Raw genomic sequence first — 18,990 nt, forward strand, 5'->3', positions numbered from 1 at the left:
TTTCGATGATTTATATTTTAAATTAATCATGATTAAATGAATACCTATTACGTAATCAATATTCAAAGAAAATATGTTTTTAAACTATATTTTTTATATTTGTTAGTCTATTTAATTATTATTTTCATTTTAATTTCCATTTACATGTGTATTCAATTTCCAACTACTAAATAAAAACATTTTTTTTTTTTTTATACGATAAACCTAAGTATTATTGATAAATATAACCATTGATATTAACACTGATAAGTAATAACCTTAATTTGTTTAGGTATAAATATTTATATTTTATAATACTAACATAATGAATATGTCTGCTCCATTTATCATTTTTATTACACGTATCGAAATAAATATAATTGTATGATTATAATAGCAGGTATTTACATGTTCTAAATGAAACAATGTAGAATACAAATAGTAAAATAGAATTCTTTTACAAGAACACAAAAGTATCGTGAACATTTTTTTTCTGAGGATGCAGTAATTAAAACAAAATTAGTCACGATCTTTCGTAGTCAACGTTGTGCCCCAGTTAATATTATAAAAGGGAATTTCATAATTTTCGTGTCATTTTTATGAACACAGACTTTATTATTATTATTATTATCATCATCATCATCATCATCATTATATAGATATATAATATTATGCATGTAGGGTACGTGAGAACCATATTCACCTGTTCCGTTTCAGCCAGACGAATGGTTTCGACCCTTTGCACATGATCTTGGTAGAATACAAACTGATTTCTCAAAGACAACAATCTCAATATCTCCATGAACGTCTGACTGCCCACTTTAGGCACTCGATTGAAAAATATCAACTCTTTTTTTGCATGACCAGTGTTGTTCAAAGAATATGCTTCCAATTTCTGAACAAATAAATTTTATTATTGCATGTATGAAAAAAAAATCATTAAAAAAAAATTACTATATGCATATTTCATTATAAAATGTATATATTTAAATGTACTGAACAATCAGTAAGTTCAGTCTATACTCTATAATATATTAATATGGCTGTACGAATAGTGATGCGTATACAATTTACATTAACATCAGAAAATATATATTATATGTACCTATATTGTATAAATAAAATGTAAATTTCAATACGAAGATTATCAGGAAATATCATTTACATTTGCACCTATATAGTTTAAATAGTTTCAAAATATAAGCTTGAAACAAGTTTAAATTCAAATTACATGTTTATAATATGCAGGTATTTAAAAAATATTTCTTCATCTCAATAACTTTATAATAGAAATTTAGTTTAATGATAGGTTTACGGAGGTACCTTATAACAAGACATAAAAAAAAAATTAACGAAAGTACTGAATGTTCAGTAATTTTACTAAAATCGATTCATCATTTTCATGGTGTATTTTTTACAGCATTCTATAATTGAATGTGTTTTAGACAGAGACGAGTTTGGTTCATTTATACTGGTCTTGTTTTTATTCATTTCCGTAAAAATATTGTTTTTTCTAGTAACAAAAGTAAGATTTCTTTAAATTTTCTCTTTAGGTACTAGACTATTGATTAATTTAAGTTTCACAAAAAACATATTTTTTTTTTTTTGTAACTGCATGATTACACAAAAAATAGGAGTTAACACGATACCTATTTTAATTATAAATTATTATTAATTTATATTACTTATTACTGTTAGAATTTTGAAGCTATAAATAATAATAAGTAGGTAACGGTTATTTAGAAGTTTATAAAAATAAAGTATTCATCTTTTTATTCTATACTCGTATACTTAATCTGCCAAAATATCAACTGTAAGGAATAACAGCATGTATAATACGTAACTAATTAAAAATGTATATGAAGAGTCGTTTGAAAGGAGATCATGTATTATAGCAAGCATATACTGACGTAGGTACCAAACAAATATTTTTTTATTTTTTTTTATAAATTAGCTTATAAATTCATTTTTAGAAATAGCAGAAAATAATATTTTGATGAGTAGTTAGAAAAGACATAATATATTATGTTAGATGTATATTTATAAGTATATTTGAATGACTTTATATTAGGTGGAATATTAATAATGAACTTTTTCTAGTTAATTTTCCAAAGTAGTATAAGTGAAGGGATTCAGACAAAGTCATTATTGTTGCACATATAGAATACTTGTAACAATAAATCTTAATAAATAATTGATTAGAAAGCTTGTATGATGTCAAAGGTTTAACAGATACCTACATATAATATTTTATCCTCGTAAGTACGCCCAAACAGAATGACTGATTGTGGATTTGTATATTACTCTAATTTTAAATCTCAAGACAGAACGATATGAGTTTGTTACGTATGCGTTTTTAAAAGTGAAACCAAGTTAATCTTTTATCAGGGGTTATACTCTTATACTTAAGTTTTTTGTTAATTGGTAAGTGGAGTTATTATTTTGCTAAACAGGTAGAAATTCATTTACCTATACAATTCCCAAAGCGATAAATAATTTGAGTAGATTTGTTCTTGTTTATTTCCCACGCAGCAACTTAGCTTAAATATGATTAAATTTTTTCAGTAATTTTACCGGAGGTCATTGTTTGAGACGAAAATTACCGTGTTGCCAATATGTATCCTGTAATGTCGTGTGCGTGTTGAACATAAATCATGACTGTATGAGAACTAGTCGAACTATAGATATGTACTTCCTTGGAACGCCATGGCTGAGTGTGACATATCAAGTTTTCTTTTGTTGAAGAATGATTTAATAATAAGTCAGAAGCGAAAAACTAACTTTTGTGTATATTAATTAAGTTTATGTTTAAAAAGATTCTACTTGTCTCACGACTGACACTATCAAAACTACAGAAATATATTTCATAAGAAAGATACGATTTTACTATTTTGTTCGAAAAGACATTGTTTTATTTTATAATTTATTACTTATTTATGATAACTAAAATGGATATAGAAATTAGAACTATGTTAAGATTTAAAAATGAAGTATTGAACGATTGTAAAAAATTTAGACATGTTTAATTGATAGCTTTTATATTGTTAAACAATAAATACCTAATGGTTTAAAATCAAAAAATAAAGAAAAAACATCAGGAGTAAACCATAAAACACTTTGGTTAAAATTTAAAACCAAATCAATTCGTATATAACCTATACTGGTTGCTGATTCATTGCAACGTTTAGAAAGTTATATGTTATAAGCACTAATACCATCAACTTTGCTTTTATTCACGAAGACAGCGTGGAAATTAGTTTGCTAACGTATTTACAAGATAAATTAGTGTTTTGAATGATTAGACAATTTATCCATGTGTTTAACAGAGATTAAGTTAAAGGTGTATATATTTATTTGTTAATTAGGTACTTCTATTTTTTGAACGGGTACGTTTTACAAGAAAGCTCTTCCGGGTTTTCAATTTTTACTTTAACTTTTCACTTTTGACTGTGTCGATCTATTTTTACGTTAATTTCGATAAATAACTGTCTGTAATTATTTTAATATATCTACTTCTACACTTATAAATAATATACTATAAATTATAATGACCTCTATATTTTATGAGACATATTTTTACCTGGTCATGTTGGATGAAATTATCAATATCGTTCTCCATTGCAGTAGAATCACCTAGAAAAAAAATACACATTTGTTTGATATTATTTTGTAAGAAGCATGTACCAACTTCTAATGCATAGTATTATATTCCTGTTTTATGTATACGATGAGTACACCACAAATAAGTCCAAACATTTAAACATCCCGTTATATACGTGAATTTGATTTTAATTCTTACGAAACCGTGAAATTCATACAATTGAGATTGATGTACGAATGTTATATTACTATTATAATAATATAATTCATTTTTGCCATAACAATCGCATATTATTTTTTACTATTTTTCTCATTTAATATACAACTAGATATTATACACATGTATCATAATTTCGTGCTACATTAAAATTATTAAGGTCTATATAGAATTACGTGTTTTCCACACTACTAGTTAGAGGAGTAAGAAGAAGAACAACAAAATCGTTGGCCTAAATGGTCCAAATTGACAATTACCGTGATACCTGTAATTTAATTGTCGGCGCATCCAAGCATGATGTTTTTGACAACACTATAGGCTATAAGTACTATCCATACGTATATGATATCATCCCTATCACAAAACACTGAATTGTATTCCTTAGTCTAATTCTATCGAAGCTTTATCTTTTAAGAATTTTAAATACATTTTATTAAATTATTTGCGTCCATTTTCTGAAATGTACCACGATAAGTACCTGTACGTGAGTTAGATAGAGAAAAACAATAGCGTTAAATTTCTATGATTATTAATTAAAAATGTTCCCATTAGTGACACTTGACTCGACTATTAAGTTGAATTAAACTGAAATATCACATTAGTACATTTCTTTATAAGTTTCCGACGGTGACTTTAGAAAGAGTGACAGCAGTATATACAACTTAAAAAAATATTTTCCTTAAAGACCGGGTACCTATTCAAAAATTAAAATGATTATACGATAAAAATGTTACGGTGTTTATTGGATATTTGGATCTAAACAGATTCAGGTTATACCGTGAAATATCTTTGAATGGACTACCTATAAAATCAAATTCCGATTTGAGTTAATAATATGAAATACCGCTATAGTGGCAGAAATAATGACAAATCTAATTCAAAATCTGTCCATTTTTCCTCCATTCACAAATCAATAAAACTGTTATTTTTAGATTCGTAGATATATACATAGGTAACTGTTTCAAACATTTAGTATTTAATATTTAGTAATAGGTAGTAGTTTAGTATACTACTAAAGCATCATCTATAAGAATAAATGTACTATTACATGTATATATTTTTTGCTTACCATGATAGCCATTTTAATGGGCGAGACCGTTTTCGACCAAAAACGTACCCTTCCCTTTTTGGCCGATTCACTTTTTGACTAAATTTAAAAAAGACTGATTCCCTTTTCGGCCAAAACAAAAATTTATAATATAATTATGTAAAAAAAAAAAATAATTGCTGCTACACAATATACCTAGTTTTTATAAGTTGCATAAAATGTTGTAAAATAACAATATTCGTAAAAATACAATTCGCGACAAAATTATTTACAAAACGATATTAATTTTACACGCACACTAAAAATTATCCCTATTATTTAATTTATTAAAATTTTGAAGGTTTTTCTAATCGAATTCAAATGTCTTGGTAGTTGGTACTGTTCAGTACCAACTTTTACTTTTAATAATTTGTCAAAATTACAAAATTACAACAAAAAATTTTGTTTTTGGTCGTAAAGGGAATCAGTCTTTTTTAATTTAGTCGAAAAGTGAATCGGCCGAAAAGGGCAGAAGGGTACGTTTTTGGTCGAAAACGGCTATTATGCCCATTTTAATAGGTAAATCGTACATACTACGAAATATAGGATGTAATTAAAGGGGATAAGAGGGATATATAATCCCTCCAAAACTTTTAATTTACTGCTAACATTTTATATTTAGTAGGGTAGATTACGCCGATTACGGTATATGAGGCTTACCTAAAGATTTTGCTAAAAACATATAATTCCCCTCAAACTAAATTCTTAATTACGCCACTGCTACATAAGTTCTTATAATAGTTAAATTCAATAATAGGCTTATAAAAATAAAAATAAATATATTTTTAATCAGTGATGAATTTAATTGTATAAAACAATTTAAGTGATAACTATCAATTTCAAATATTAAAATTAAAGTTTGAGGGGTAACGGGTAAATTATATAACATACTAATTTTGGGGCATTCTACGGTATGAAAATTAAAATATTAATGGGTATCAACTAATAAAATGATGTTATTTATTTTTCGTTGCTTAAGCTTATAGCTTAGATAGTATGATACTATAAGGGCAATAGATACAGACCTACAGACCTAATTAAACTTGGTACTTAACAATATAATTTATATATATTTACCAGTCAAAATGTCAATACTAGTGGTATAATATAAAGTAAAATAACTTTATATTACTGAAAATTCCCTATGTAGGCCTATTCTATACTTTTATGCTATTATTTGAGCGAATTTGTAATAATTTGAAATTAAATGAAAATTGAAAACTGTTCTTTTTTTCCTTGGTCTTTTTTACCGATTACCTGACAATGTATTTAGAAAATTTACCACAAAATGTAAATTGAATATTTTATTGATGTTCATTATTAACAATTGTAATGTCAAAATCATAATAAAAAAATAAATATTTTATTAAATATCGGCAAACTCATTATATTTTCTGTTAAAGGTCAGCTGAGTAGGGAGTTCACGAATACAATGTGACCAACGCAGCTGACAATTCCGTTTTCGTTATAAAAATTAATTAGGTATTCATATTAACAAAATTATGTAGGTATCCTTTACGGTCAATTTAATTTCTTATATGATACTTGTAAATGCATATTTGTATTTTGTAGATATGCGATTTGACCATAACATTAAGTAGCTAGATATAATTCTATTCGGCAAGGACGAATATAATTTGTCATGGACATTGTTAAAATTTAATGCATTAGAAACTAAACTTTTTATCAATTTTCCATCAAAAATAACACATAATAATACAGTAAAGTTAAGTATTATAAATTTTAGTTCAAAATCTACTTATAGATAGACAAGTTGCAATAATTTCACCATAAAGATAGTAGATAGATCTCAATTGAATATTTTATTTAATAATTTATAGAGCAGCAATAATTTTATTCATAGGTATAATAAAGTCAAATTCAGAAAATTCCAATACGACTATAATATTAAAAATATATTACATAGGTACACGCGTTCAAAAACACCTATATAATGTATTGTATATACAATCATTAGATAATATATTACAATACCTATGTAACTTGAAAGAAAATCTATCAATTGTACACAATACATGTTTTGATTTCACACTATAACAATAAAAAATAAACAAAAATAAAAATTATATGGACATTTCAATCACGAACGTTTGTAAATTGTAATGACTCGTTCATTTTTACAATAATATGGCTTACATTATTACTAAACCGGAGAGTTGTTGCTTTTTTAATATAGTTAATAGGAAATATTAAGTACTTAAGGATAGATTAAAATTGTAAATTTCTCGTATCTATATAATGATTTTTTAAATTCAATTCAGTATTTAATTTTTTTCCCCATTAAAAATTAAACAATTTAATAATATTAGATATAGTTATGAGTTATATTATAATATAAATCAATGATGAGAATTACAACAATCGATAAAAAATATTTTTAATATAGTAATTGTTTTACAGAAATAATAAGTCAAATTCATAGCTTATTTTAAAAATCTAAAGATTGCTAACTGATGCAATGAAAGTTGGCGAAATTGTAAAATTATATTCTTTTATCGTAGCTGTAGTTGAGTAGCTATTTATTAAATATCAGTAAAGTGCATTTGACAAATCAGGTACCTATTAAAAAAATACGTGGTACAAACACTATATGTTGAAGAAGAAATTATTGTTTATATTTTTTTTTATAGTGTTTGATATTGGAAAAAATAAGAAGGTACTACACAAGTATTCAACAAACACTAAACAAGTGTTTAAGAATGTGGGTAAGTATACAATTTAAAATGTTTGCTGTACCTATATTATTTAATTTAAAATCATAAGGATTAAAAATTCTTGAATTCTTGGTAGGTATATGGCATCATGTATCATATATATATATATATCATGCCATCGTAGTATACGCTATAATAAAGTACTATACCTACTAGCTATACTTAATAAGTAGGCAGGTAGGTACTTCAAAACAATTGTTATATATCTACATTTATATATCACTAATTTGACATTTCTAACCAATTGACATGCATACTTTATAGAAATATGTAGCAATTTTATTTTTATCTTGACTGCAAAACAAATACACTTTTTTATTTTTAATAATGTTCTTGTAATAATATAACACAGTACTACTATTACCTACCTATCGTATTGTTCAAACGTGACGGTATGACAGCATAATAGGTTGCGGGTATAATCTTAACGTCAAATTCGAGTAGACCACTTGGCTACGTAAGCAACTCAATGGTTCAGTTAAGATAGGTAGAGAGAGAAAACGATGTACATATAATAAACATTTGTGTATATACAATACAAGTGTACAATCCGGGCTATTATTTCGAAACGGTCATTACTTTGAGTTTAGAAAGAGTGAATGTAAATGCTTTCATTAGATTTAATCTTGAACATACAACTATAAAAAAATGTAAAATGTTATTTGGATAATATTATAATATATTAGATGAGTATCTAATAATTTGATTTACAAATGTAAACCAAATATTTAATTACACGTCTTGTTTTCCTAGTGTAAATCGTCAATTAATGATAGAATATAATATTGTGATATGGCAACATTGATAAATTATTATAAGATACCTACCTATAATTATTTAATTTCTATTCAATATATACTTAATATTTTTTATATTAGTAGCAATAGTAGCATTGATTTGTGTTTTTTAAGGTTATTCAATTAGTTATATTCAATAATAATATGTATTCATAACTATGAATTTAAAAAATTAAGTAACTAAAATATGTTTATGATTTTTTTTTAAATAATCTAAGTTACTATATACTTTTTGGAGGTTTTCGATAATTTTATAAAATTGAATATACCTAAGTAATTTTTCCCCCTTAAATGTCTACTTGTCAGTAACAAATAATTGATTATTATAAATTTATAACATAATGATAGGTTATATTATGATATTATTAGTGAATCTGTGTATATAATCTTAAAACACGTTTCTCTGATCCATTATTGGAAACAGATATATCTACACAATACACGATACATCAGTCAAGTTTCGTAAATACCTAATTTGAATTCAATAATATAATATAATAATATGATAAATACAATAATACAATAATACGAATATTGAATTTTACATTGAAGCATTATTGTGTCAAAGGTAAAGGTCAATGGCAATATTTGTTCACTTTCTCTATACAATTTTCGGACATATGTTCGATTTTTTACAAGGTTTGCGTTAATATTTTACAAATGAAAGCATAGTTCATTTTTCATCCGTATTATATTAGCATAATAGTGAATAACTTAAAATTAATATTATGCTTTCACTGCAAAATCAAAAATTTAATTTAAGTTATTAACCAAACACATGTTAGCTATCATATGGTAGGTACAATAGGTACATGGTGTATCATATACCTTATGAATAAAATAAAACTATATTTTATTTTGTATCGTCATATTATATCTATTTATTAAAAATAAAAGACGAAAGATTCTTCTTTGAAATTCTAGTAAAAGTGTTAAATAAGTTATTTTTATTGTTATGAAAAATAATATAACAGTAGAGAAATAATTGTTTGTTTTTTGAAATCGTACAATTTATAGATATTATTTAGATGAAGCAGAGGTCAGAGACACAGGAAAAGTGCTATTAAGTCCATTACAAATTATTATTATTAAAATAGTAAAAATGTTCAATTAGCTGATTAAAATATTTAAAATCTTAAATAAAATTAAATACCTACATGTATTTTTGTATACTCATATTATAGTCAGTATAGTCATATTACATGGTTATATAGTTGGTTCTTTAAGATAATAGTTAAATTTATTCTTATATTGAACTTCTTATAACAAATAAATATATATTATACAACACATATAAGGATACGTTTTAATAAAATTATCTTATTTTTAATTAAGATGCTTGATATTTTTACGACTATTTTAAATTTAATAATTAATATTTATTTTTCAAAATAGTACCTACTTATAATGTTAACATTTTGATGGTTTTATTATTACCTATTTGAAATCTAAAAACAATCATTATCTCATTCTAAAAATGCAATTATATCTTAGGTATCTGTATTATATAAGACAAAAGCAGTTTTACAAATTTTGGATAAAAAATGTAATATTTATACACAAATAATATGTAATATTTATACTGGCATATACTAACTGTATAGGAAATACGGTAATTAACCTATAAATTAGTTCTATAATAGTGTACATAATATAATTTATTTATGTTTATTCAGTGGTAAACTACCACATATTGGCTATTTATATCCAGATATCCAGTTATGCTAGATTTATTATATCTTACTAATACAAACCAATTAAAATTTACATTTTTAATTTATACATTGTATAATATTCTTATTTTTATACATATTAATATTATTTATCATCAAACTTAAAACTATAATAAAATGTAAAGGTTAATAGTACTATCACATCTATGATGATACAAAAATTAGATAGGTACTTCAAAATGTAGGTAAAACAAGATATTTTAAATCATAGAACTTGAGTAAGTATACAGTGAATTTCATATTCTCCATACATGCAATATCATAAACCGTACGACGGAACGGATAGCCTACATTGATTTTTTAACAAAGGTTTTGGAATTTTCTTATAAATTAAGTTACTTAATTTAAGTATAATAAAAAATAAGTATGTGTAACTTGTGAAATTATACTGAAAGTAATACACAATTTTTCCCAAAAAAGTCACTTGTAGCAATTAGTTATTATAATATTTTTAATTACACTATTATATTCTTGCACCCGTGGTAAAATTACAAAAGAGAAAGTATAGTTGGTTTTTTTAATCTTATTTTTGAATGGCGGCGGGAGCAAAAATAAAGTTTTTAAATAATGAAATGTCGTGTCGTTTAATGTAGGGCACGGGGCATATAGTGTTCGTTCCATAAAGATGTGCATACACATTTATTTGTAACATTACTTCTTTTAAAAACAACGATCGCGAGTCGCGACTAATGATGGTCAGTCGTCCAATGGAAACAGAACAAAAACGGTCATCTTTTGTCAAGCTAGTCCGTCGTACGTGAACGTATTGCTTAATGTTTTTTTATATACTTACTCTATACATAAGTCGTGAGTCACTATATAGCCACCTCAAAAGTAAAAACGAGAACAAAAAATTGTCGTGGACAATAAATAATTCATAAAAATGTATTACGATAATGTGTTTAATTTAAAATTCAGAAAAAAAATTAATTGTTGGAAGTATCCAAAATTTAACAAACGATTTTCAGTTATAATTTCTAAATAAAATAAACATTGACCAATATACTTAAATTTAATACTTATTTTTATACCATACATGTTTTACTAATTAAGACGAGAAAAAAATGTTTAAGCTTATAAATTATAATAATAAAAAAAACTTCTATGAGTTAAAAATTAAATTAATCTACCTCCAAAGAATAAACTCGTATTTACTGTTTAACTATAATCTATTTACGATATAACATGGACTCTACATAAAAATATTACAACAGTGGCTGAATCAAAGAATTCATGTATCTCAGTTGAATATATTATTATAAGAATATGTTATTGTTAGTTGTTACCCACACTTACATACATGTATTAATATTTGTATTGAACTTTTAATTATATAAAAAACTATTTAATAATTTAATTAAGAGAGACTTGATTAAGTTATGGGTAGTAGTACTGACTATTCTGAAATAATTATTTAATAATAGGTACTTTCAAAATTTCAATTTTTTTAAATACATTTTTAATTTGGCAGCTTTTTTTCTTAAATTGAACAAAATATTTACGCTTTGGATTTAAAAAAAAAAGATTTCAAATAAACAAATACCTATTTGGTGTGATTTTCTAGAAATTATTGGACGTTTTAAACCCAAAATCTTATTTAATCTTATAAATTGTTTGGTAAATAATAAATATTAAATTAAATTAAAAACGCATATACAAATTATTTTACAATACTATTTAAGTAAAAATTAAAGTGCATTAAAATTTATAATACGACCGTTATTTAAATTTTACAAATTTTATAGATATATAAGAGTTCTAAAAAAATAAACATTTCTATAGTATTTATTAAGATAATTTCAGAATAATTGCTAGGCTTGTATAGCTTATAAGTTTATTTATTTATTTTTAATAATCCTGAACTCGACAAGCAAAACCACTACAAACAGTTAGGTAATGGCTTATTACCTGTTTTTAGGGAGGACTAGTTAGTTTGGAACACATCGTAAGTGTGGCAAGGATTTTGTTGCTAAAAATCCCGAATGGTCCCCATCCAAAAGCTAGCAACATCGGCCAGTGCATACACTCAGAACACGTACGCAACTGTGTGTAGACACCGGTCATTCCAAACCACCCACATTAATTTAATAATTTATATATTCATATACGAGTATAGGTACCTACGGAAAATGTTAAAATGTGTTTTAAAATTATTATTTATTATTTTATAAAAGTTGTTAAGCATCAAAGTTGTAAATCATCTAAAATAACGCTTAGTCTTTCTTGATTAATAAAATTATGATCCAAAACGGTCAACATGGATTTTGTTGTTTAATGTAACAGTCAACAGATCAAATTCTTCAATGTTTTCTAGTTTGTATATAATAATACAACATTGCTTATAAACAAAATTAGTGTTTAATTTTGATATTTTTTATACAACCATCATCTGCCAATTTAAAAGTGATTTCCAAAAAATTAAAATATTATTATTCTATATTTTAAAGTATGCGATTGTTTACATCGAGGGTTGATATTTAGGTAACTTAAATATTTATTATATTTAAAAATACCTAGGTACCTAACGATATTATATTAGCTATTATATTAGATATTATGTCAACCACAAATTGAATATAATTGTATTTTAATTGTGCATTATCAAATAACAAACAACTCTTTAGTTTTTTTTTTTAAATTTAAAATTTACCTGAAGTTGATGCAGAATTTGTAACTGATTGTAATGACCTAAGTCGTGTATGCAGATCCCTAGTGTGTAAAAATAAAAATAAAGTTGACGAAATTGCCATGAGCGCAACAAGTTCGCTAGTTCTGAAAACAAAAACATTTTATTAAATTGTATACTTTATGTCTTTATTGTGTTTTTTACGAACTCAACGCTTATGGTTAAAATGAAATAAGGCTAAATAAAACAAAATAAAAATCTCCGTACTCAGCATGCAAATGACAGAGCATATTAATAATTAATGTTCTTAAGCTTAAGAATTGCTTCATCCTTTTTGTAATAATTTCTCAACAGGATATCAATGACCAATAATACAAATAATTGCAACTATAACTTGTAGGTATATAATATTGTTTATACTTAATATGTTATTTTAATATAACAAGTTATTTGAATAAAAAACTATCTAGTGAACACACATTTCTGTTCAAAATAAACAATGCCTGTATTTACATCATATTATGAACATCATTCATATGTAGTCGTAAGTAGCACAGTTAAAAAGTTAATCAAGAGCCAAGGTTATTAGTTAATATTTAAGAGTAACAACAATAACAATATGACGTTCTAACTTTTTTTATTTATCAGAATGCAAAGTTAATTTTATCTTTGCAGAATTTCACAAGAGCATTGAACAAAATTAATGAACCTGCAGATACTGATTTTCTTCAAATTAAGTTACTGCTATAACTATAGGGATAAATTGTGGTTGATGAGTTAAGGAGGTCATTGCACCCCTATAAAAGTTAAATAAAGTAATGCTTCCTTAATATTTCCTAATAATAAGAAACATATTATTATTATATTAACAAAAAGGCATTTTCGATTTGTAGGAGTAAGACCATTTTTAAGAACGCTTTATCATCCATAATAAACTAAATTTTTAAATTGTTGAAATAAAATCATCTGCCAAAAAAAAAAAATAGAGAAAATAGTTTGATTCTGACTTCTGATTAGAAAAAATAGTTTTATATCACAACATTCCGTAAATACCATAGAGAATATAATAAGTAATTACCTATTCAAAAATATGAATGGTTTTAAGTTAACTTAAAAATTTCAAAAAACAAATTTTAATAAATGTTTATACTAAACGAAAATATTAAATAGGAATGAGTATACTTAGGAAAAACATTCAGAATATTTCATAGAAAAACACCCTATAGAATATAAGTTGCATTCACTGGGTTTTAAATAATAAAATAAATATTCAGCTCAGATTTTTATGTAATATAGGCACTACAGTTTAAAAACTTAAAAGTTAATTGATTCAAATGTTGACATAATATAAAGCCACCCTCCAATAAAAATGTCCAATTTTACTTCATGAATATAACATATATGAAAAATACGTTGCGTAAAATATTGATAAGATTTTCAGTTCAACCAATATTATCGTATAATGAATACCGTTTTGTTCAAGGCGAATTAAGATAAATCTAAAATGATTACAACTCATGTATAATAAAACTTAAAATTCTAAAAATACAAAAAGTAGGTATTCAATACTTGTTTAATTGATCCTTGTTAAAATTAAAACCTTATACTATAATTAAAGTCTATATAAGCGATGTAAATATATAATAAGTGCCAAAAACACATATTAACTGCAATGTTTACAATTTTCGAATTAACTAAATGGCTTGATATTGTATTTATTACCGTTTAATAAATAACTAATAATAAATTGTAAGGTTACTATGTATAATAGTAACGGAATTAAAATCAAAGAAAGAACAATATCAAGAATCATGAAAAATTAAAAAATTAAAAATGGATATGAAGAAAACTATAGAACATACTATAATTACTCAATATATATATTACTATGGTCTGTCAAACTGATTTATCTTATACATTTGATTATAGGATATGGTTAGTTTAAAACCGACAGATCTATTGGATTTTAGAGTTAAACTTAAACGTTTATACAATAATAGTAAATCAACTGCCTAATTTATTATTTTCAAAATTTTATTATTACCTATAATATTTATGAATTAAACTAATGCTATTTTTTTTTAAATATTTTCATTCTCTTCTATATTTTCAAGCTTAGATTCAATTTTTTTTAGAAAAATGTATATGATAAAACGTTTATTTAATTCGAATGGTTGATTTTTTAAAAAAATTTTAAATATCAATATTTTCATTAAGTAAATTACAATCTAGTTTATGTTAGAAAGATTTTAATTTCAAAAAATGAGTTTATTTACTAAATAATATTATTATAATAAAATAGTAGATTCAATAAAATTAATTAGATTTTAACATGAACCTATAAAATGTTCATATAAAATATTTTTTGAAATTAAAATGTTACTAACATAAATTAGATCGTAATTTACTTGCGAAAATATTAATATTTAAAAAAATTGTAAAAAATCAGTCATTTGACTTAAATAAATGTTTTACCATGTACATTTTCTGAAAATCAGAATTACAAATTGGCTACCTATATTGAATATTTGGAAAAATTTTTTTATCAATTTTTAATTTTTTGATTTTCAGTACTAAAAAATAAAAAATGTAGCGCAAAAGTCTATGAATTATTTTTTTAAATATTGATTAGAACAAAAGTTATTTCATTTGTCAGATCTCTGTGAGACACTCTGTATAATGTTTAAAAAATTGAATGACTGTTTAGAAATATAATTTTAATTTTATTAAATTATTACCTTTTTGAAATAAAAATTCGTTTGTGTTTAGCAGTTTCTACCGATCTACTGCACGTTGAAAGGATATTAATCCTAGTATATCCCTTGTCCGAACAAGTCATGGTGAAATCTGATCAGAATTTACATTTAAAATTAAACATATAATATACACTAAGCGGAGTAAAATAAAACGTAATACAAAATACAAAAATCGTAAATAAATCTTATTCACGAGCAATATAAAATGAAACTGTTACCGCGTAAACACAGCACTACTAGTGAAGGTGTCTACAATCCGACTGTTCACAAGTTACAAACAGCATAGCGTGATACTCGTTGGATCTATTATCTATACTACCTATAGGTACTACTCCAGAACTAGTAATAGTAGTTACCATGTATTATGGCATATGCGTATGATCTAAAGCAAAATTTAATACAAATGTAAAAATGTATGTTAATACAAATATTTTGACTGGATAAAAGATTATTATTTTTTTATATATAAAGATGTTAAATTGGTAATTTACATTTTTAAATTCTGAGCGAAGCGTAAATAAAAGTAATGACATTACAACAATGTGTGTTTTTATATTTTACTGTAGATAAAAATACTTGAGCTTTGGAAAAAGTATATCGATTTTACTTATGAGGTGGTGAATATATGTATATATATACATATATATATATATATATATATATATTTATAAATTTTAAAAAATAAATAAGAACTTAATATATAAATAGCCACTGAATAAGAAATGAATGGCTATATATTAATAAGTTATAACTATATAAGGGATTATAGATTACATGTTTTCTTGATTCAGTCGAACAATGTATAATGAACAACGTTTATCATTTTTTTAAATAGCTTAAATCTAAGTGTATAGCTAATATTTGAGAAGTATAGAAAACCTATTAACTAATAGAAACTTGCAGGTAGATTTATGATTTATGAAATATAGATAGAATAAAACAGAAATAAAAATGTCTATGCTGCGAGTTTTCTACTAACAATTAGAAGTATATTATATACAAAATCCTGAATAAACATTATCATGGACCAGGAAAACTATTTTAATAATATTTTGTTAACTAAATTCTAAACCTTACGGCTTACAGAATACAGTTAACTTTAACAAGGCATCTTAAAGTTAGGTAACTTGGGTCACACTTCCTAGAAATTCATTCGCTCAAACCGGTATGAACCAAAAACGTACCGGTATGCTTAAACCATATAATTTATACCTAATAATAATTCCCTTTCTGCCAAAATTATCACGTTTCAAGCATTCAAATATTCAATAGACTTAAGTGATTTAAAAAATACATATACGTTTTTTAATAGTTTATAAAATTAAAATAAGTATCTAACTTAATCAATATATTAACTATTAAGTATTTAGATAATAATATCAATATTTATTAATAAAATGATTTACTTTACCTAACCTAGTAGGAGTAGTGTTATAATATATTATATTAATAATATTATATATTGACCCATTATTAATATTGTAAATTATATTAAAATTAAAATGATATTCGCTACCAAATGTGTAAATCTAAAGATTAACACAAATATAATATATAGGTAGTACCTATAGAAGTATATAATATAAAAATGATTTTAATCCAATAAAAATTAACAATATACCTACTATCGTATACTGTATAACTGACAACTGTAGACAGTTATTATCGATTATTATAAATATAATATTATTTAATATATATGTAACATAGGTGGGGATATTTTAATGTTAAAATAGCTCGTCTGCGAAGCAAAAAGTGCTAAGGCGATACCATTTTTGCTTCCATAACATTGCCAAACGCGCAAACATGTCCATCATTGTCTCTGAGTGATTTGGCGAGAGCGTATGCGTAGGTACGACGATCGAGCATGTGAAGCCACAGTAGTACTGTCGTAGTACACTAGTACGGGATAAGTTTTAAAATAGTGTTTGATTTTATGTTTGTCTTACACCTAAATAAAAGTGTTTCCTACTTGTAAATTTAAAATAAAAATATTGTTGCAGTTGTTCTTACATCCTCATTATACATGTCTTTACTTTTTATAGAAAACGCGTAGGATATACTGTGTCGATGAGGTTTAACAAAACTGAATAGTACCAAATTACATGTAATCTTAAGTCATTTCAGCCTAAAAAGTACGAATGTAAAATCAGCAAGCGTATATCATCGTACTTCACGAGTTAACCTTAGCAGTACAATTCTAATTTATTTTAGACTTTAAAGTGTCATTAGCTAGAGTCTAGCTATAGTTTTTTCGACAACACATTGACGAGAAGTATCTCTCACACGTAACAGAACTCATCAGGATTCAGAAAAGTAAGAGTATAACTTGTTTGTGAACATTTTATACACATTTGTAAATGTGGATCCATATAAATATATTTAATAACAATATAACATCATGATTCATGATTATAATTGGAAGGTATAATATGTTCTGAAACACTTCAAACACTCATATTATTTTTAAATAATATCAAGCGATTACTGCTAATCACGATTAAATATAGACGTATGATATATTTTAATCATGCTGCTAGCTCAAAAATGTTTTATCTATGACTGCAACGATATTGTCCGCATGTAATACATCACCTAATATTTGGTTAATTGTACAATTAATGTCTAATCATCTGATCATCACAAGTAATTTGTATTTCTACTAAAAACGTCAACAAAAAAAAACGGGTCAGTCGTGAATGTCGTTCTGTTGTACAGTAGGTTACAAGTGGGTTACTGTAATGGATAGAATTAAATTTGAATCCAATGATTTTATATCATTGTAAACGAAAAACAATTCTGAGCAAAGACGGTTTATGTGTCTAAGATATATTATAGATTATTAAAAACTTTTTGATAAATTTCTAGCTTAAAATAATTTGCGAATTTCCATGATTTTTACGTATGTTGTCAAAATTTAAACTTTAATGCTTATAAAAAAAATTTTGACTATAACTTTCTTTTATTTTTCAACTGCTATTGTAAAAATATGTTGGAAACCTAATATTAAATTTTGAAGCTTTTTGACCCAACCACTAAAATTTTATTAATATTAATAGAAAAAAAAACTAAAAAGTTGAAAAATTAAAATGTCAGTAAACAGCTCAAAACTAATCAAAATATTTTGAAAATGCCTATATAAACATTCAGTGAAAATTTCAAGTATCTGCGGTCATTTGTTTTAGAGTTACGCCAAAATAAGAAAATCGCTAAATGAGAAATCTAGTGAAAATCCAATGTTGTAAAAATTTAAATTTCAAACGCTCATATAAAAATTTGTACTTTGTACTCTAATTTGTAAGAAATCTTGTATTAAATTTTCGAATTCATTACACATTCAATTTTTTACTTTTAATCCCCCAAAGTACCAACTAGATTCACTTTCTGATCCAACGAGGCACTGAAGTCGAAAACCGAAGTACTTTTACTTCCCCAAAACGTGATGACAGACACAAAAAAA

At 24.9% G+C, this 18,990-nt stretch overlaps 1 protein-coding gene across 1 annotated transcript in view; it reads right to left on the bottom strand.

The window, feature by feature from the left end:
• The window catches only part of pip (heparan sulfate 2-O-sulfotransferase pipe), a 39,537-nt gene extending 23,747 nt beyond the window's left edge, over nt 1–15,790 (bottom strand). Inside the window, exons 1-4 of the mRNA XM_015513128.2 lie at nt 15,513–15,790; nt 12,799–12,920; nt 3,560–3,612; nt 683–874 (exon numbers count right to left, since the gene is read on the bottom strand). Coding sequence (XP_015368614.1) covers nt 683–874; nt 3,560–3,612; nt 12,799–12,920; nt 15,513–15,613 — 468 coding nt within the window. The 5' untranslated portion in view covers nt 15,614–15,790. The remainder of the gene's footprint in view (nt 1–682; nt 875–3,559; nt 3,613–12,798; nt 12,921–15,512) is intronic.
• Between the last annotated feature and the right edge of the window lie 3,200 nt (nt 15,791–18,990).

This window comes from Diuraphis noxia, unplaced genomic scaffold, assembly GCF_037042655.1.
Source record: "Diuraphis noxia isolate RWA-SAM2 unplaced genomic scaffold, SU_Dnox_SAM2 contig0003, whole genome shotgun sequence".
Lineage (NCBI taxonomy): Eukaryota > Metazoa > Arthropoda > Insecta > Hemiptera > Aphididae > Diuraphis > Diuraphis noxia.